Source organism: Microcaecilia unicolor, chromosome 11 (genome assembly GCF_901765095.1).
Source record: "Microcaecilia unicolor chromosome 11, aMicUni1.1, whole genome shotgun sequence".
NCBI lineage: Eukaryota > Metazoa > Chordata > Amphibia > Gymnophiona > Siphonopidae > Microcaecilia > Microcaecilia unicolor.
In genome coordinates, this window is record NC_044041.1 from 6,277,138 (window position 1) to 6,299,471 (window position 22,334).

Genomic DNA, 22,334 nt, shown 5'->3' on the forward strand with positions numbered 1-22,334 from the left:
CTCTTACCCATCATTCTCTCCTGTCATCAATGGTTCCCCCACCTAGTTGGTGGATTCCTTCAAATATCTCAGTGTTCATTTTGACAGTGCCTTGACCTTCTCTTCTCACATTGCTTCCACAGTAAAAAGCTATTTTTTCTCTTTCTGACTTGTTCGCTCTCTGCGACCTTATTGCACTGATGAAAGCTGTGCCACTCTCCTTTATGCCCTTGTAGCATCTAAGCTCACCTACTGTAATATCATCTATGCAAGTCTTCCAGCTATCTTGCTCCGAAAACTTCAAACACTGCAGAACATTGCAGTGTGTGTTCTCTCCCACGCTAGACATTTTAATCAAGTCTTCCCTCTCTTGAGACAGCATCACTGACTACCTATAAAATCCCGAATCCTTCACAAAGTCTTGACTCTCACCTTTAAGGTTCTCCACTTGGATTCCCCCTTACCTTGCAAGTCTAACACTCCTCCACGCGTTCGTTTCTCACCCCTCTGTTCCTCTTGTCCTTTGCTCACTGTTGGATTCCATCCGCCACTCAGCTTTCTTCTACCTCGCTCCCTCTCTTTGGAATTCTCTTCCTATTTAAGGTCGGAGCTCTCTTACCCCCATTTTCGCTACCTTCTCAAAGCTGACTTGTTTTCTTCAGCATCTTGTTTGTCCTCTCCAGTGCCTATTTTTGTCCACTTAGTGTTCGACCGTGGGTCTGCAGTCTGTCGCCCTCTACCCCTTGCTTCTTCTTTTTGTTTCTCTGTCCTATCTGATGATGGAGTTTCTTTCTTTTTCCTATATGAAGCGTCGTACACCGTTTTGATTTTACCTGGAAAGGCGGTGTATTAGGTCCGTGAGAAACATAAACACACCTAAATGGTGGTGCATAAATCCTGACACGCTCGTATTCTGTAATGGTAATTAAACACTGGTAATTACCCCGAATTATATATATGGCGCTGATCTAAGATGTGCGCCCAACAAAAACGGCTAACGAGCCAATTGGTGTCAATAATTGGGTGCTAATTAGCCCCAGTTTGAATTAGTTCATAAAATCATTCACGGAGATGCCCCGGCCTACATGTCAGACCTGGTCGACTTACCACCCAGGAACGCTAAAAGATCATCCCGCACATTCCTCAATCTTCACTTCCCCAGTTGTAAAGACTAAAATACAAACTAACACATGCGTCTAGCTTTTCCTACATGAGTACGCAGCTGTGGAATGCACTGCCACTTAACCTAAAAACTATTTACGAACTAATTAACTTTCGTAAATCTCTGAAGACCTACCTCTTCAACAAGGCATACCACAATGATCAATAATTGTAATCGTAACATATCACCACTTTACCTATATTCTGAACTGTTTTCGTCCAACATCTGTTTGCTTAATTGCCTAATCCTAAAATGTCATTTATGTTCTCTATGTAACACCAATTTGATACCTTTCACTCTGTAATGGCGACTGCCATAACGAAACACTGTAAGCCACATTGAGCCTGCAAATAGGTGGGAAAATGTGGGATACAAATACAATAAATAAAGAAAAATAAATTAGTGTGCAGATGTATAACAATATGCACCCAAATCCCATAGCGGCAACCCAAAAGGGGGCGTGCAAGGGTGGGTTAGGAGCAGTGTTATAGATTACCAGGGATGTGCACCCAAATTACACCTGGTTCCAGCAGTCCTCGGGCCCCAAAATCAGCGCTCAATGCTAATCTATAATTGATGCTCATCTTTGACTGACCATTATAAGTAGCATTAAGTGCCATTTTTTTCGGCACCAATTTTTGAGCCATTTACTGAATCTAGCCTTTAGCGCACAGCGTCCTGGTGCTTAACGTTAGGCAACCCATAAAGAATTACCCACAATGGGTGTAACATTGAACCCATGGCGGTTCATGATTTATTAAACACTGCCACCAGGGGTAAAAACACCCGAAAGAGTGGCTGCTGCTGAATATTTGGCGTTTGTGGTCAGCGCTGGATCTATTCGGACAGCAGCGATATTGATCCACTCTCTGAATAGCCACAATCCGAATAAACAGGATCACCCTGGCGCTATCCAGACAGGAAATACTCGGCGGAACCATCTGGATAGTGCCTGTGAATACTGGGCTTTCCAATACTCCTCCAGTCAGTAAGTCCTGATAACCGGATTAACCCTTTTGAATACTGACCCAATTGTAAATGCCTGTGGACTGTAAATCAACTCACCAGAGTGTCTCTTCTATTATTTACATTAATAAATTGAATGTTGATTAGGAAAGCTTCTAAAGTACACACATGTCACAGTTCACTGGGGGACAAACCTCCCCACAGCTCGATTGCACTCTTTGTGTTAAAAAGATATTCCAAACTATCTGTTTTTCTTGTGGAGACTCTAGAGAACAGGGCTGTAGCCAGACCTCGACAGGAGGGGGGCAAGAGCCCACTACCTGCTGCCACCCTACCGCCGCCACTTCTACCACCACTGCTGCGGCTTCCCCCCCCCCCCCCCACACACACACACACACACCACTGCTGGAAGGTACCTTGGCTGGTGGGGGTCCCCAACCCCTGCCAGGTAAAGTGTTTATCATAGTAATATAATAAATGACGACAGATAAAGACCTGAACGGTCCATCCAGTCTGCCCAACAAGATAAACTCATTTTACATGGTATGTGACACTTTATACCCGAGTTTGATTTGTCCTTGCCAATCTCAGGGCACAGACCGTAGAAGTCTGCCCAGCACTGTCCTTGTACTAAAAGTTCTGAAGATTCTGGAATCCTAAAGAGTTACAAGATTCCGGAATCCCAATTAGTAGCAACATTCCATGTAGAACCCCAAAGAGTAACATAGTAAATGACGGCTGATAAAGACCTGTACGGTCCATCCAGTCTGCCCAACAAGATAAACTAATTTTACATGGTATGTGATACTTTATACCCAAGTTTGATTTGTCCTTGCCTTTCTCAGGGCACAGACCGTAGAAGTCTGCCCAGCACTGTCCTTGTACTAAAGGTTCTGAAGCTAACGTCGAAGCCCCTTAAAATTTACACTCCAACCCATCCAAATCTATTCAGCAACGATCAGGGTGCAGACCGTAGAAGTCTGCCCAGCACTGGTTTTACTCTCTAATCAGCGTTGCCACCCAATCTCCGCTAAGATTCCATAGATCCATTCCTTGTCCCGCGCTGGTCTCACATTGCCTGGCGCCCTGTCATGTTTTCAGTGCCATGTACACTCGTTTTAATGAGCCAATTTGGGAGGCCCAGGCCCCCGTGCCCCCCCACCCCGGATCTACGCCACTGCTAGAGCAGAAGTCGTTTGGATAATATAAACTCAGGTAGGTAATCACCAATTCTAAATACCGTACAAATTTTATACTGTACGTTGGCAACTGATCGTTTTAAATATATACTTTTTAAATGTTGTCAGGAACCCTTCAGGGGAGGTCACCTGCGAGCGTGCTTAAAAGATTTCAGAAGGTAAGTTTCTATTAAGTTTGCATATAATTCACACACTAATTCCTTATCAATACATTTCTTCTATTTTTCCTTATTTTTTTTTTAGACTTTTCCTCTGGGTCTTTCTCACTTGCAATATAATTCTGACCACAGTAAACCACTTTGGGAGCTCATGTGGTCCTACTGAGAGAGAGACGAAAAGGTGCTCCACAACAGCAAATAGAAGTTCACAGAGATCTTAGATCTTCTGGAAGTTGACAAGGATATAAGCACATAAGCACCGCCAAGCTAGGAAAAGACCAAAGGTCCATCAAGCCCAGCACTCCGTCTCCGACAGCGGCCAATCCAGGCCCCAAGAACCTGGCAAAAACCCCAAATTTAATAACGATCAATGGACTTTTCCTTCAGGAATCTATCCAGACCCCCTTTAAACTCAGCAAAGCCAGCTGCCGTCACTACCTTCGGCAATGAGTTTTACCTTAGCTCCAGGCCTGTCATGGCCAGGAGGAAATGCTGTACTCTGTTCTTGTTCTGTGCATCTCTACTGGAATTAATTCCTATTAAAATTCACTAATAAATAAATAAAAGTTCTAACCGGCCTGCAGAGTTCAATATTCTTTCACAATTACCACGCCATCATAAGACAAAGATACGTCCATCTCACTCAGCTATTTCAGCCTAACTAGACAGGTAAAATAAGGTAAGCACTCTATTACTGTAACTACTATATCAGTTTTTCAGTGGTGTTAATCTTTCACAGCTCTTCCACGTATAATTATTCCTGGTTACCACAGCAACCTAGTTCTACTTTGCATCGCATCATTTATTAATTGCAATGACTGAAAACACTGAGCTCACTCTTACATACCTGCCTACAGGCTGCATCACCATTCTCTGAATGGACTGTTCAAAAGATCCTGGGAGATGTCTCCGAATCAATCATTGGCCAACACAGATTCCATGGATGAGAATTCTACTCCCATTCGTTAGAGCTGCATTTTTCCAGCTTTTGAGATCTTTTGATTGACACTTGCTTTGGCCAGTCAAATGTGTGCTGAAACCACCCTTCTTCCTGTCCAAATCAAAGACACCATTATGATTCAACATTCTGTGATCTAATTATTTAAACTAACATTGAAAGATAAAGAAAAGGAATATATTTCCAGGCTCTATATCTTTAAAATGAAAGAGGACTTATATTCCATTTTTTAATTGTATTTTTCTACTGCATGCTTCCAAAATTACAGAGCAATTTCAAATAAGGCATTCACTCCCTCACCTCTAATAAAAACCCATGTGCTCTTTCCGTGTGCCTACTTTTTATATCTGTACGCAGTTGTTTACTTTTATAAAAGCTTTTTCATGTGTAAAACAGGGTTTACATACAGAGAAAGCGTCATGAAATTAACCCCATAATTTGCATCCTTATAAGTTAAGGTTAACACCTTGAACAGTATTCTACAACCAACATTCAGTGTAGTTTAGCAGAACTGGGGAGATATGATCCCACCATCTATGGTAAATCAAAAAATATGCTACTGAATTTTGAAGCAGTGGGAACGTTTACAGCAATTTCCCAGAAAAACCCAAGTATAATAATCCAACCTAGAGGCCAGAATAGCGTGAACAATTATGGAAAATCAATACAGCAGTTGAAAGAGAAATGGATTGGGAATTGATATACCGACTTTCTGCGGTCTTTGCAACTACATTCAAAATGGTTTAGATGTTATATACAGGTACTTACTTGTCCCTGGAGCAATGGAGGGTTAAGTGACTTGCCTAGAGTCACAAGGAGCTACTGTGGGAATCAAACCCAGTTCCCCAGGATCAAAGTCCACTGCACTAGCCACTAGGCTACTCCTCCACCAGCAACATTCCATGTAGAATCTCAGAAAGGGAAATGATATACTGCCTTTCTGTGGGGTTTACATGGTATATACAGGTACTTATTTGTACATGGGGCAATGGAGGGTTACGTGACTTGCCCAGAGTCAGAAAGAGTTGTAGTGGGAATTGAACTCAGTTCCCCAGGATCAAAGTCTGCTAGACAGTGTCGACTCATGGCGACCCAATGAATAATGTTGTGAACTAGATTCAGCGTCTTTGGACAGGTGGCTAACTGTTGATACAGTGGCATGCATAACTCTGATGCCTCTCCCGGAGTATCTGGAAGGATTTCGGCCCAATGAAAGCAAGCTGTTGCCACATAACCGCCACAAAAGACGGCTTGCAAAGCCAAGGCCGACACCTCAAAGAAGCACTTTAGAAGCGCCTCCAAGGATCTTTCAGAGCCACTCCACCTTACACAAGCTTCGTGTCTTCTTGGTCACTGCCATAACCAATGCATCCACCTTGGGAACTTGGAAATGGCCCTGCTCCTTTGCAGGCAAGCGATACAAATGGGCCATAGCCCGTGCTGTGCGCAGTGGGGCATCCAGCTACACCTTAGAAGGTTGATGAGTTCCCTTGAAAACTGGATCCTCTTTACGGAGAGCCACTGGGTGCCTTTGGTGCAGAACTTGGGCAGTCAACCAGGGAAGACCCTGCCTGTGAAAAAGGACCACTGAAGGATCCTCCCACAGCGGGGATGCCGAGAGGTTCTCCACTGTCTCCTGACTAGGTGAAACTTGGCGGGTCCACATAGCATCCAAAGACACCCCCATCTCCAAAGAGTCCTCCACATCCTGTGAGGGTCTGGCACCTGCGCACTTAAAGTAATAAGCCTAGTGCAAGAGCAGGATGAGCTCAGGGGGGAAAGGTGGCGGATCTATCGCTGCCAGACTAAAGAGGAATACAGGTGCCATCGACTGGCTCCCACCCGCCAAAGGGAGAGCTTGAAACTCATCCTGAGCTGGGAGGTCACGCACCTCCACCTAAGTGCAATCAGGATTCCCCATACACTTCCCAACTTCCAGCCTCACAGCCAAATCAGATCCCATAGGACCGGACACTTTCTGATGCAAAAGCTCCCCCACTGGAAGCCTCTTCGCACACGCAGCAAAGGCCCGTCGCTGGCGCAAGCATGCAGTGCGCTTTCGTAAATGAAACTGCCATCCAGGAGAAAAGGAAGGAAGCAGGCCACAAACCCTTTCACCCCTTCACATGCTGTTCATGCACAGTGTGGGACAGGACCCTGGAGACCAACAGGAGGTACGGACTGAGGCCAATAAGCCCTGCACTTTTGCTATGGGGTTTTTTTTGTCTGTGGATTTCCACCAAAAGTACCAGGAGCTCTGGGTCCCCACTGGGCTGCCTGAAGGAACCCCTCTCTAGGAAAGGGAGAGGAGGCCAAGGCAGACCCTGAAGCAAAGGTTGGGGAGGAGGGGGCCACCAAGGGGAAAGGAACCCTCACCACAGAGTGTGCACTCCCGGGGATCATGGCAGGAATGCGGATCCCCCACAGAAACCGGCCAAGCAGGTCACAGAGGCTATTTGAGCAGCAGCAAGGTTGTGGCTTCAGTATTGCTTTCTTTCTTTTTCTTTTTTTTAAACCAGCACTGCTTGAGCTTTTCTGCAGTGCCTTTATTTAAATAAAAAAAATCAGATAGACCCTAGGAATGGAGTAATTTCTGTTTTGTTGGTTGTTTTGTGTTTTTTATTTTTTATTTTATAAAGTAATGCAGAACCCACAGTACCTACCTACCATCTGCTTAGGAGACTACTACTACTACTTATCATTTCTATAGCGCTACTAGATGTACGCAGCGCTGTACACTTGAACATGAAGAGACAGTCCCTGCTCCACAGAGCTTACAATCTAATTAGGACAGACAAACAGGACAAATAAGGGATAAGGACAAAGAGTAGCAGGATTCCGGAACCACAAAGAGTAGCAAGATTCCAGAATCCCAAAGACAACTACTACTACTACTACTTATCATTTCTATAGCGCTACTAGATGTACACAGCGCTGTACACTTGAACATGAAGAGACAGTCCCTGCTCCACAGAGCTTACAATCTAATTAGGACAGACAAACAGGACAAACAGAAAACTGAGAAATACTGAGGGGTGCAGGGTTCCACACTTCACAGTTTCTCGGTCTCGGTCTGGGGCTGACGCTAAGGAAATAAAGGCATTTGCTGTGGAGGCTTTTGCACGTAACATACCTTACCGCAATTATGCGGCTGACATAACCATTTATATCCCTTTTGGAAGAGATATATTAAATATAATACCAAAAATGAATTGAGCATTGAAATGCCTAGAGAGTTGAACTGAGTCATCCAAATTAAAGTTAAATGCAAAAAAAAAAAACAAATTTCTGTTAATTAGTCATCCTGATAGGACAAGCCTAGAGGATGCTTAAGATATAAATTAGAGTCTCATTTGAAAACCTTTGGGATCCTAGCAGATAAACATCTTGTGAATTTGTTGACTTCTTTGGAAGTTGAGATGCATTAAATCTTATTTTGAAGTAGGTGTTTTCAACTAATTGTGCTGTTTGGACTACTAAAATATTATATATATTGGTTGGAGCATATTAATTCATCAGTTACTTCAGAATACAGCGGCACGCCTTATATTTTAGATCTGCCAGGTTCGTGTAAGATGCACAGGCTACTGGTAGAAGTCCACTCAGTTTTTAAGCTGTATTGTATGGTATTCCTAATTTTATATGGTCAAGCATCGAAGTATATGACATTATTAATTACTGTGCATAGAAAGAATTATGCAAAGAGTTCAAGGCATTATTTTGTACTCCGATTTCCTTTGCCTCAGGGTCTGATAAATCTGAATTCTCAGACTATTTGCATATTCAGCTGCCAACTGGTGGAACAATTTACCTCTGAATATATGATCTGAAACTAATTATCTCTGTTTTGGCAAATTGCTAAAAACCTGGTTGTTTCAAATTGTTGATTTAGAAATGTATCATTTGTGTGGAAGTTCTGCCTGATGTAGGGTTTGCTCTGCTCTTAGTCGTAAGCTGTTGTGATCTAAAACTTTTGGTAGGTGCGGCCTATAAATGTTACCTGTAATGGAATTTGGGTGCGCAGCAGAAAATATGCCTATTTCAAGCTTATTTTATAAAGAAATTTAGATGCCTACTTTTTATTATACACTACTAGTATCCAAAAATGCACCTTTTTAAGGTATAATCCCTTACACCAGCCCTAGGTGGCGCGTGCCTGCCTACGCTTAGCCAAAATGCATATAAATCAATGTGGGGCCCTTTCACAAAGCGGTGGGAAGCCCAACGCGGAGTTACCGCACACTAATCTGCCCAATGCAGGAGCTCTGAGTAGCGCCAGCCCTAGCGCTCACCATTTCCCGTGCTAGGGAAAATAGGGAGGTAATTTCTTCCGTGGTGCTAACTCGACAGTAATCAGGCAGCGCTGTGTGCCACCCAATTACCACTGGGTTAGCGTGGGAGCTCTTACCGCCACCTCAATGGGTGGCCATGAGGTATTTTCGGGCTTTTTTACCTGCTGCGGTAAAAAGGGCCGCAATGTGTGGCAAAAAATGGCCCCCGTCGCTAGCGCAGGGCCCTTTTACCGCAGCTTAGTAACAGCAGCCCTGTATTTGATAATTTATTTAGAGTTCTTATTACACATATCCACACATGCCTTACCCAAACACCGCCCGTGTTCACGCCCACAGTAAAACTATGCAGATAGACTTTGTGCTGCTCATTCATGCAAATGATAAAATACCACCATTTATGGAAATTCTTGCCACCTAAACTAGGCAGGTTTTTACAAAGTACCATCTAAAGGCAAAATCTTAATGCAGATAAGTAAATGTGTGTGTGTGTATATATATATATATATATATATATACATTAATGGAACCTCCAACGTTCCATGTCTGGCTGCCTGGGTTCGTAACATCTCCTGACGTCAGCAAGCCTCCAGCATTCCATTCCCCCTCACTGTCCCGCCCTCGCATCAAGATGTAATGACGTCAGAGGGCGGAACAGTGAGAGGGAAGGGAACGCTGGAGGCGAGCTGACATCAGGAGGGATGATATGAATGGAATGGAAGCCAGGACCAGCCAGCCAGAGAACGTTCAGGTACAAATCGAGGGGAGGAGAGAATTGCGGGACATCGAGGGGAGGGCAGGGCAGAGGAGAATTGATGGGCATGGTTGGGATGGGAAGACAGTAGAGGAGAAAATCGCAGGACACAGATGGGAGGGCGGGGAAGAGCAGACTCGCTGGACATAGAGGGGAGGGAAGAATTGCTGGACATGGAGGGGAGGGAAGGGCAGGGGAGAGAGAAAAAAAAGCTTACATGACAGCTTTCCTAGGGCCTGTTTCATTGTTGAGGAAACGAGCATGGTTCCACTAATATTATATAAGTATCTTACGTAATCCGCCTAGAACATTGGTGATAGAGCAGAATAAACATTTTTAAATCAACAAGATACCACCTGCCAAGTTAACTTCATGGCTCTGCTTTTCCCCTATCCTAAGGAGCTACAAGGTTCGGTTTAACAGTGTTTCTTCATACTCGGATGTGCGAAAATCTTCATATGATGAGACAGGACCTAGAGATAATTTTGGGAGTGCTGGACCTCTGGCTAATGTCAGGTACATGTACATTCCTAAGTCGAAAGCAGTATGCTGTTAATTTGCTATGATTTTTGCCTGTAATAATGGGGAAATACAGCTAATAATGGGGTAAGTTTTTTTTTTTTTTACTTTTTTGTTTTATTCAAATCCAAACTACTTGCAGACCTCCTTTTCAATAATGTGTAGCTTTGCCCAAAAACTACCTGCAAAATGACAGATGAAAATCTATCCAACCGCTTTAGCTTGCTGCAATAATCTAGATAAAACTATGCTCTTTTCGCGTTTGAGATGTGCAGAAACTGGCACATAAACTTATAACTGACATAAACATCTAAGTCCAATTTTACAAAGCCGGGATATGCACATCTCAAGCCCAAGTGCTTGCAAATGAAAGGGGCGTGGCTTGAACGACAATATTCAGCTAACTGCAGTCAGTGTTTTGTTTTGTTTTAAATACTGACCGTGGTCGGTTAAAGTAGGCCTGGATATTCAGTGCCAGGCCATGACTGGGAACCTGCACTGAATATCCGGGTCTAACTGTCCTAGTGCTAGCCGCTGGAGCTTATGCAGGTCACAGCTGACATTCAGCCAGAGTCCACATAAGACAGTTATACAGGTGGATCCAAAAAAATCTGCAGATTCCTTCTGATTCCCCCCTCCCACCCCAAACTTGCAGAATAGGCCCCCCCCCCCCCGGGCCTACCTGCAATCCCTGATGGTCCAGTGGGGTGGTGGGTGCAGCAGCGAAATCCACTCACTCCCACCCCTAGTGACTTCCTTTCCAAAATGGCTGCCATGACCTCTCACAGCAGCCTAGTGGTACTACCTAAGTTCGCCTGCTTAGATATGCATAACTGCCGGCTCCTGTCCAACCCCCACCCCCTGTACCGGCCCTGACCTGCCCACTTTTTTGATGGCTGGTCAGAGCCAATATTCAGCTGCACTGCCTGGTTAAGTGCCACAGAATATCGGTGGTTGGGGGGCCCTGAGCGATTCAAGCGGGTCGGAGCCTCTCTTGCCTGCTTGAATCACTTTTAATATCAGCCCATTGGTCCCCATTTCAGAAGGGGAATAAATGTCTCTGTCCTAAAAGATCGATGTGGGGAGTTACACCTGTGACCAATCACGTTTAGGATTTCTTCCAATATGTTTATTTATTTTGTAATAGAAACATCAAGAACAAATAGATTTGGAAAACAGCTGCTATTGAGCAGAACTCCACTGGTAGATTAGAGAAGTTGCCCCCAGTGGATTTTGTCTCCCCCCCCCCCCCCCAAACGCCCAGTCTCTGTGACAGCACTGGGAAAATACATGATTATTTTTCAAAAATGGCCAAAATAACCATGTACGTTCCGATTTTCAAACTTAGTCTTTCAGTTTTAATCTCATGAAATGTCCGCTCTGCATTTAGTGCTCAAGCTCATCCCATCCAGCATGACAACCCAGGGCTGCAGCTTGCCCGCTCACTTACCAGACAAGCGTCCCGCTGGGTTTATTTCCAGGACCCGGACCTCCCTGTCCCTCCTTCCCCCAGAGGCACAGTTCCTCTCACCCACCTCTGGACCAAACAGGTCAGTCCCTATTCCATTCACGGGGTGGGGGGTGGGCATGGAGGAAAGGGAATTCTCTCCCCCCCCCCCCCCCCCAGAGCCTCCTAGCTTCAACCTCTGCTCTCAAGCAAAGATCAATTGGTACTAACATTCTGATGAAGGGCAGGATACCCCCCCCCCCCAACTCCTTGGGTCTTGGAAAGACCCTGCTCCCAGTACAGAAGATGCTTTTATCACATACCAGTCCCCCCCACCCACCCACCCACCCACCCACACATACACAATTACATCTCACTGTCCATCCTTAATGTATCATTTTTCCACTTATTTTTTTAACAGAACTATACCAATACACATTCACCACATATGAATCGGCAGGGTATATCCCCCCCCCCCCCCCCCCGCCACTCCCAGAACTCCTCCCAGCCTCTGGTCAGGAGCCGATCATCTTCTACTAATCCCCTGGGGGAAACGCACCCAGACCTTACTCCATCACCAGTTTCCCAGGGGGGTCACATGTGACTTTCAGTGGCACGGTGGCGCTGGGCCTGGCAAGCAGGGAGCATGACCTCTGAATCGAATCTCAGGCCCAAGGTTCCTTCCTCTTCTGGGAACTTTTTTACACTGACAGTTGTTTTTTGTGGAGCTCTGATTCGATTGTTGCTGTTCAGAGACGTGATGACTTTGCTTGTGGTTGGTTTACAGGTTCTCTGCGTTTGGCCTGGGATCCCGAGCGTATCCCCATTTCTGTGCCTTCGCCCGTGCTGTGGATACTTTGATGGAGGAGCTAGGAGGGGAACGGATTCTTAAGATGGGAGAGGGTGATGAACTTTGTGGCCAAGAAGAGTCTTTCAGGACGTGGGCAAAAAAGGTCTTCAAGGTATTCACTTTTCTTTTTATCATCACTAAAGTGGTTTCACTTCCAGTCTAGCTTTTCAAGATAGCCCTCATGAATATGCATGACAGAGATTTGCATACGGTAGAGGTAGTAGGTATACAGAACTCTCTCATGCATATTCATTAGGTATATTCTGAAAACCTGACCTCTTGGCGGCCCTCAAAGATTGGAAATGAACTCTGAAAAACGGCTGGATTACAGAAGTATTATCGAAATAGATCTGACCATAGGTCCGTCAAGCCCAAAAATGGCCAAACCAGGTCACAAGTACCTGGCAGGATCCCGAAAATGAGCTGGATTCATCCAAAGCTCAGTGTATGGACATTTGCTCCAGGAATTTGTCTAAACCATTTTTAAACCCAGGTACACTAGCTGGTTTTACCACATCCTCTGGCAACAAATTCTAGAGCTTTAAATATATGGTGAATGAAAAAAAATCTTTAAAATGTACAGTTTTCATGCAACATCAACATTTCCGTCTTCCTGATTTCCCTAATGATGTCAGTGGTCAAAAAAGGACCAACTGTACTGTCACCTTTGATTCCTGAAACCTATGTAAGAAACTCTTTTAGTATAGAAGGAACAGGTATTTTTGCAGGGAAGACCCTGATTTTGCTTTTTCTCTTTTGTTTTGCATTTCTTTGTTTTTTTTTTCATGTTGGTTTCTTTCTTTTCAATTCAAATAAATGAAAATAAACAACAAACAACCTGGAAAAAAGAAAAATAAAATGAAAAAAATCAGAGCACACCCATAGTGTGTAAAAATATATAAAGAGAGAGAACAGAACAGCCGAGTATGTGTGGGGAAAACACTTCCCATGTGAACTTAAGTCACATCACCCTCTTCTTGTGCTATTTTCCTGGAGTGGCCTAGTAGTTAGTGCAGTGGACTTTGATCCTGGGGAACTGGGTTTGATTCCCACTGCAGCTCCTTGTGACTCTGGGCAAGTCACTTAACCCTCCATTGCCCCTGGTACAAAATAAGTACCTGAATATACTGTATGTAAACTGCTTTGAATGTAGTTGCAAAAACCTCAGAAAGGCGGTATATCCAGTCCCATTTCCCTTTCCCTTATGACATCACAATATCAGAAGTGAGCCAAGTATCGGGCAATCAAGCCATTGTGACATCACTGATGAGGTTGGCTCTTATTGGTGGAATGAGTGGAGGAGTAGCCTAGTGGTTAGTGCAGTGGACTTTGATCCTGGGGAACTGGGCTCAATTCCCACTGCAGTTCCTTGTGACTCTGGGCAAGTGACCTAACCCTCCATTGCCCCAGGTACTGCCTTGAATGTAGCTGCAAAAAAACCACAGAAATGCTGTGTATCAAATCCCACTCCTTCCCCCCACCCCCCCTGTGCATCTGTAGTGTGTTGACATTTTTCCCATCCCCAATTAAAACTTTTTTGAAAATACGGTCTGAGATGTAGCATCTCATGGAAAAAGCAAAGCAGCAATGATTCTTTTCTTCAAAATACAGAGAGGCCTAGTGAAGGTGCTGCATATTGTTAGGTGGAGTTACCTGATTGCTAGATCCAGGCAGTGGAATGGAGTGGGTCACTGGGGTCATGACCCCCATCAATATTTTGCCCAACACAGCATCAGGGGTAGATTGGTTTGATTGGCCCCTCCAACCAATAAGATGTTGTGTAGCCCTGCCTGGGTACAGTCCATTTTTAACTGGGGGGGGGGGGGGGGGGGGGGGCTTTTTACAAAGGCACACTAGCGGTGCCTATAGAAATATATAGGTGACTGTAACATTTAGTTTGCCTTTGCTTGCTACAGATTCTATAGAGGTGAGAGAGAGAGAGAGAGAGAGAGACTGACCCAAATATTGCACAATGGTGACACCTAGTGGTAACATTTGGAATCTAAACTAAAAAATATTTTTATAGTGCAAAATGTCTAGTAAAATTCTGTTAAGTTTACATAGAAGAGAAACCAGGCATACCTATGTTTCTTGAGCTGTGGAGGGAGTAGTTTCTTATGGCCCTGAGCCAAGCGCTGTCTCTGCGGCAACCGAGCTGAGTTTGTAGGAAGTTCAGTGGAGGCTGGTTCTGATTGAAATGAAAATCCAAAAATATAGGGGGATATTACTGAGCCAAAAAAGAAAAAAAAGCAAAAAAAATAAAAAAAAAATAAAATAAAATCCCTGACAGTGTCATATTGCGTGCAGGCAGCGTGTGATGTGTTCTGTGTCGGAGATGATGTGAACATTGAGAAGGCCAATAATTCCCTGATCAGTAATGACCGGAGCTGGAAAAGAAGCAAATTCCGACTGACCTTTGTAGCTGAAGCACCAGAGCTCACCCAAGGTATAGTAAAAGGGCTCTTTCCTTACAGAAAGCTCCCCGAAAAGAAATAGTGAGACTAAAGTACATCAGTGCTGAAATACTACTACTACTACTTAACATTTCTAGAGCGCTACTAGGGTTACGCAGCGCTGTACAGTTTAACAAAGAAGGACAGTCCCTGCTCAAAGGAGCTTACAATCTAAAGGATGAAATGTCAAGTTGGAGCAGTCTAGATTTCCGCATTATAGTTTCACAAGAGCCCAAAGCAAAAGATGGAATCGTGCACTAGTATTAATGTGACATTCCTGTGACAACTGCAGATGTTATTAATCGCAAGGCCTTATTCCATAGTAACATAACATAGTAGATGACGGTAGAATAAAGACCAGTGCATCCAGTCTGCCCACTCACAGCTTAAGTTTATTCAAAATGAAATCATCTATCCCAGACTGTCCATAATACCAGCCTGGAAGAAGGCAAAGATTTTCTTCAGCACTGGGAAGGTCATTTCATCATCATTTTATTTTATTGACTATTTTCGCAACTGAAGATGGCCCAAAGTGAATCAGCAATAAATTCCAGAATGCAAAACAACCACAACACGTTACCAGTAATCTAAAATTACAGTATAAACACGGCATAATCAAGTATTTTAATTCAAATGGGCACTTATGAAATTTTCAAAACATGCCACGCTTAAAACATAAGCACCTCACGTGACTTTTATCTTCTTCCAGAATCCTCACTAGCTCAGACAAATTTACACTGACTCCAAGGCAGGGAGTTAATATGTGCAATGCTCTTTTTGACCTGCAGACCACGGTTTCCACATGTGTACAAAATAGGTTATACAATTATCCCCGAAGAGGGCACCTGGTACTTGTAAACCAAATTTCAAAGAAACCCAGCATGGCTCACCGTGGGACCAGAGCACCATTCTTGGCAGGTGTCTTTGCCCCTGCTTACTCCACTCCCCCCAAAATTTGTTTCCCCATCACCTCCCCCCTAAAAAAGGCTGCACATCTGTCTGAACATTTCTGTATATAATGAACCTAACTAGGCCCTTCCAAAAACAGGTCTAGAGGCCTGAAGCTGTCAGCCACACCTAAAAATCATGTCCTCTGTGTGACCCAGAGGCTCATGAGCTCTTGTGACAGGCTTGCAGAAAGAAGCAATTTTCCATGCAAGGTGTTTACTAAAGAATGTGGTTAGGGGCTTTTTGCAGATATAATGACTGGAACATAGATAAATGGGTGCTGGCGAAATGGAACATGCTAATCAGTATGATGTTGCTTTAGCCCTTACCAATAATCTTGAACTAATAATTATCTACAAGGCGGTTGAAGATAATGATAACGAAATGTTTGAGCTGTGTAATCGTAGAAGAGTGTAAAATATGATAGATGACAAGACTGAATTGGAGAAGTACTCAGAGATAGAACCCATGTGCAGCTTTGTTGTAACTCTCCCATGAGAAAAGAACTGTAGTCTATTTTCTCATCTCTTCGTGGCCTTCACTTCTTCTCTCCCTAACTGGATGAGTGTGAGGAACATTCTATTGGGTTAGGGAGGGCAGAAGAATTAAACATTTCCCTTCCCTCAAAGTAGCTAAGGAGGTAATTTTGTAAAGTTATTCCCATGCCACATACGTGCATAAATGAGCTCTCATATAAAATGCTGACTGGTATGAAACTACACGCCATGACATGATGGCACACACTTTGCCAGTAGGCATACACGGGGTGGAGTTTGCACATACACATGTAGCTTATGAAATAGTTGAATTACACACCTTTATTTGCACCTGTCCTGAAGCAGGTATAGATCGTGCCTAGTTGTTTGCCACACACACTCGTCTTTATAAAATAGCGCAGCGATTAGAAACATTAAGGCCCTGAAGTCTGCCCCTGCCTTTGGGACTCAAGTTTGTCGCCATCTTTCACTTGGCTCCTTCACGACCAAGGCTCACTGGGCCTTTATTCCCTGGCTTCCTGAATTCTGCTACTATCTTTGTATTCACTCCAACTAAAACTAGATTAGATTGTAAGAATTTGAATTTTAGTTACAAATTCAAGAACATTTAGTAGGATTCACTCTGTAGTACTTAACCATCCAATTCGAATCAGAGGCAGTGGAGACTTGTCCAACGTCACAGGGAATGTCGAAGGAGAAACATGATTATTATAAACTGCTTTTAATACCTTGGTTAAGTGATATAAAAGTAAATAAATCAAAGGGGATTTGAACCCCAGCCGCCCTCCCCGCCAGCTGCTCTAACCGTTACTCTGTGGTTGTGATTATTTAAAGATTATTTTTCATAAGCACAGAAAGGGAGAATATTCTCGATAAATCAGCAGGAAATGCGGAGGGTGATGCCTAGGATTTCTGAGCAAGGGGGCTGGAGGGTGAATAGGTCATATGGCTGAGAAACATCTGGGCAAGGACAGGATGGATCCTGTGATTACTGAAACAGTATTGAACAGACTAAATATTTCTGCAAGGCCAGTCTCAAGTGTACCTCAGTGACTGAAGCCATGGAAACAGTTCAGGGAGAATGGAGCTCTCCAGTTTTGAGTATGCAGATAGAGGCCTTTCATCTGTTTGCAATTCACACTTTATAGTTGTACTTATTTTAATCTCCTTATCAACAGCTCTCTACAGTATTCACAAAAAGAAAGTCTTCGCTGCTCGGCTTTTGTCTCGGCAAAACTTGCAAAGCCCCAAATCAAGGTATGTCATCTTTCAATTTACAGCTTTTACCTCTAAGTCCTGGTCTTCTCTTTCTTCCCTCCTCGGAGTTGTGTGACTAGGGTTACCATATTTTGTCACCCAAAAAGGAGGACACATACCCCGCCCCACCCCCTTTCACGCCCTCGGTCCACCCCCTGTCACATTCCCCCCCCCCCCCCCATCACCCCCTCCCCTTACCTTACTATTGCCCTGGTGGTCTAGTGACCTCTTCGTGACAGGAAAGAGCCCCCTCTTTCCTGCCTGGAGCACTGCCCTGCATGCATCCTTCCTGTTGGTGATCTCGGCGCCAATTCAAAATGGCCGCCGAAGTCTCGCGAGGTCACTTCAACTCTCAGCGGCCATTTTGAATCGGCGCCGAGATCACCAACAGGAAGGATGCATGCAGGGCAGCACTCCGGGCAGGAAAGAGGGGGCTCTTTCCTGCCACGAAGGCGGAAGAGGTCACTAGACCACCAGGGCAGTAGTAAGTAAGGGGAGGGGAGGCTAGCAATCTGCCTGTTTGTCCAGAAATCCGGACAAACGGGCAGATTGGCAAAACCCACCCGGTTGCCTGGACATGTCCTCAAAAAGAGGACATGTCCAGGTAAATTCGGACATATGGTAACCCTATGTGTGACCCCTGCCAGCCTGGAGGCAGTCCTAACAGGGTTGCTTTTATCTGAATTTGTCTTGTGTCTTTTTTGAATTGTAGCTCAAGGCGAGTTACATTCAGGTACAGGAGGTAATTTCCTGTCTCAAGAGGGCTTACCATTTAAGCTTGTCTTCTTAGCCCATTCATCTGACCATTAGGCTAATCCTCCACTTTAGTCTGGATACACTAGTTTTCTGTGGTGGGATACTGGTAAATATTCAATGCTAAGTCGGCCAAGTTGAATTAGGCTGCAGGAGTCAAGATGGCCACACGAGCAGTGTACTGAGCGCATCTCTCAGCGTCGCTGGTTGCTTTTTGAGAATTCCACTGAATCTTTATGCCACATACCAAACGCAAAGCAGTGGTTAAGAGCCGGTCCCTCGCTGGCAAACACCTCGTCCTGCTTCAGCTGAGGCTGTTTCCTCTTTGAATAAGGTTTACTTTAAATTTTCCTCTGAGAATCATTCTTAGGGTCTACCTAAGAGCCAGATATGTGAAGAAAGGATAGATGTTAATAATATATCTGCAATATTGGAAGATTGTTTCACAAGTAATGGAAAGAGGTACCCTGATAGCAAGACTTAAATGCTGTTTTTAGATTGTATCAAATGCCCAGACATTGTTTTGTGGTCAAGGTATATGGATAAATCCTGATGTGAATAAAAACAGGAGAGAAGAAAGGCTTTCCTTGCGTTGAGACAGGATACGAGGAATATTGCAGCTGCTTATTTGTTTGCCTATCCTTGTAAATGTTTAGTCTGTTTAGGCAGTGTTAAATATGTTGTTTTTATTTTTGTTTTTGTGCCAGAATAGGGTTACCATATGTCCGGATTTACCCGGACATGTCCTCTTTTTGAGGACATGTCCGGGCAACCGGGCGGATTTCTGGACAAACGGGCAGGTTGGTGGATGGGCCATAGGACGGCCCACCCACCAGCCTGCCCGTTTGTCCAGAAATCCAGACAAACAGGCAGATTGCTAGCCTCCCCTCCCCTTACTACTGCCCTGGTGGTCTAGTGACCTCTTCCGCCTTCAGGGCAGGAAAGAGCCCCCTCTTTCCTACCCGGAGTGCTGCCCTGCATGCATCTTTCCTGTTGCTGATCTCGGCACCGATTCAAAATGGCCGCCGAGAGTTGAAGTGACCTCGCGAGACTTGAACTCTCGCCAGCCATTTTGAATCGGCGCCAAGATCAGCAACAGGAAGGGTGCATGCAGGGCAGCGCTCCGGGCAGGAAAGAGGGGGCTCTTTCCTGCCCCGAAGAGGTCACTAGACCACCAGGGCAGTAGTAAGGTAAGGGGAGGGGGTGACGGGGAGGGGGGTGATGGGGTGTGTGACAGGGGGAGGGGGAAATGTGACAGGGGTGGAGCGAGGGCGTGAAAGGGGGTGGGGCATGTGGTGGGGCGGGGCATGTGTCCTCCTTTTGGGGGGACAAAATATGGTAACCCTATGCCAGAGCAGCTAAAGGCCTTTCATAGATCTGAAGAAAACCTGTAATGGGGGGGGGGGGGGGGGGGGGGGGATTTTGTCTCATGTTAAAGCCTATTTCTAATTTCTTTATTATGGTCTCCTGTCTTTTCTAGATCTCTTCCTCCCTCCTTTTTTCTTTTATTAATGGTCTAAGAAAAATGATAAATGTTTCCTAATTGATTTGTGTGCGTAAATAGCAGCCCTATCTTTAAGTGGGTTGGCTTATGAGGGCAAAGGCTAAAAAAATAACGCCTGGACAAGGCCCGACATCGAATATCCAGGAATAACGCTGACAGTGGGCAGCAAAACGCTCACCACCACTAGCTGAATATTGGAACGATAGTAAATGTATATAAAATATCAAATTTCCTTCCCAACAGCCGATCAACAATTTTCTTGCGTCTTCACACTAATGACCACCAAGAGTTGAAGTACCTGCCTGGAGACCACTTAGGAGTATTTCCAGGCAACCATGAAGACTTAGTCAATGCTCTGATCGAGCGTCTGGAGGATGCCCCCCCAACCAACCAGATGGTAAAGGTGGAGCTTCTTGAAGAACGGAATACTGCATTAGGTATGGTTAAAATTTTGATATAAAATTGGTCTCTCGCTTTGTAATCTAATCTCACTCATTGTAATTCAACTTTTTTAATATATGCAAGCCACATTGAACTGAAATTGGTTTTGGATAATGTGGGATATAAGAACCAATAAATAAATACATAAATACCATCTTTCCTCAAAAGAGGTCAAAGCAGTTAACAGATAACATTTAACGTAAAATCATAGGAAACAGAACTCCGTTAAAAAAAGGAAAGAACAACAATCATTCCAACTCAGAGAAACAGGGGAGCACAATTAGCAGGGTTCCAACTCTGTGGTTTGGTTTTCCTGTGGAATTGGGCAGGTTTGTTTTTTTTTCAGTCGCAGGTTGCGACTTTTCCAGTGGGCTTTTAATTTTTGGGCGGCTTTCACCCTATTGGTCAAATTTGGAGCTAGAATGAGGCTTGATTCATCTCAAGCCTCACTGAGGCTCCAAATTTGACCAATAGGAGGACAAGGTGGGTGATGAGGTCATCAGCTGATGATGACTCATTACACTTTGGAGGAGGAGCCAGACAAGCAGTAGTAGCAGCACGTTGCATCATGAGGAGGAGAGCACAGCAGAAGAGGAGAGGGAGCAGAGAAAGCATGTTTGCAAGGGTGGGACCGTGGGACCCCCCACCCCCACCACACATAGTAACATAGTAACATAACATAGTAGATGACGGCAGAAAAAGACCTGCACGGTCCATCCAGTCTGCCCAACAAGATAACTCATATTTGCTGCTTTTTGTGTATACCCTACTTTGATTTGTACCTGTGCCCTTCAGGGCACAGACCACATAAGTCTGCCCAGCACTATCCCCGCCTCCCAACCACCAGCCCCGCCTCCCAACAACCGGCTCTGGCACAGACCGTATAAGTCTGCCCAGCACTATCCCTGCCTCCCAACCACCAGCCCCGCCTCCCACCACCGGCTCTGGCACAGACCATATAAGTCTGCCCAGCACTATCCCTGCCTCCCAACCACCGGCTCTGGCACAGACCGTATAAGTCTGCCCAGCACTATCCCCGCCTCCCAACCACCAGCCCCACCTCCCACCCACCAGCTCTGGCAAAGGCACAGACCGTATAAGTCTGCCCAGCACTATCCTCACCTCCCCAGCCCTGCCTCCCAACCCCGGCTCTGGCACAGACCGTACAAGTCTGTCCTGCCTCCCAACCCCGGCTCTGGCACAGACCGTACAAGTCTGTCCAGCACTATCTCCGCCTCCCAACCACCAGTCCCGCTTCCCACCACCGGCTCTGGCACAGACCGTATAAGTCTGCCCAGCCCTATCCCCGCCTCCCAACCTCCAGCCCCGCCTCCTGATCTTGACTAAGCTCCTGAGGATCCATTCCTTCGGCACAGGATTCCTTTATGCTTATCCCACGCATGTTTGAATTCCGTTACCGTTTTCATTTCCACCACCTCCCGCGGGAGGGCATTCCAAGCATCCACTGCTCTCTCCGTGAAAAAATACTTCCTGACATTTTTCTTGAGTCTGCCCCCCTTCAATCTCATTTCATGTCCTCTCGTTCTACCACCTTCCCATCTCCGGAAAAGATTCGTTTGCGGATTAATACCTTTCAAATATTTGAACGTCTGTATCATATCACCCCTGTTTCTCCTTTCCTCCAGAGTATACATGTTTAGTTCAGCAAGTCTCTCCTCATACGTCTTGTAACGCAAATCCCATACCATTCTCGTAGCTTTTCTTTGCACCGCTTCAATTCTTTTTACATCCTTAACAAGATACGGCCTTCAAAACTGAACACAATACTCCAGGTAGGGTCTTACCAACGACTTATACACACAGTTTGGGCTCATTTTGGACAAGGGTTGGGCTGGGAAATATTTTACTATCTGGCAACGTTGACAATTAGGACGGAAAATAATGGAGAAGTGGAGTGGAAAGGGTTAAGAAAATTAAAGCATAAAGACAAAACGAAATAAAAATAATAGGCTGAATCAGCACTAAATTAGCTACAGGAGTCCCAAAAGCTTTCTGGAAATAACTTCAGTAAAGAATGTCAATAACAGCCAGTGCTCAGTATAACGTGAACAGCGCTGCGTATGTCTACTACTAGTAGTACTACTTATCATCAGACGTACACAGCGCTGTACACTTGAACATGAAGAGACAGTCCCTGCTCGATAACGGCACTGTACAAATTAGTTTCCCCACGAATGTC

At 44.9% G+C, this 22,334-nt stretch overlaps 1 protein-coding gene across 1 annotated transcript in view; it reads left to right on the plus strand.

Annotated features, from left to right (window-relative positions):
• NOS1 (nitric oxide synthase 1) overlaps positions 1–22,334 on the plus strand; it is a 182,466-nt gene that overhangs the window by 134,435 nt on the left and 25,697 nt on the right. The window contains exons 16-20 of the mRNA XM_030219764.1: positions 9,865–9,981; positions 12,219–12,393; positions 14,589–14,727; positions 17,358–17,436; positions 19,937–20,130. Coding sequence (XP_030075624.1) covers positions 9,865–9,981; positions 12,219–12,393; positions 14,589–14,727; positions 17,358–17,436; positions 19,937–20,130 — 704 coding nt within the window. The remainder of the gene's footprint in view (positions 1–9,864; positions 9,982–12,218; positions 12,394–14,588; positions 14,728–17,357; positions 17,437–19,936; positions 20,131–22,334) is intronic.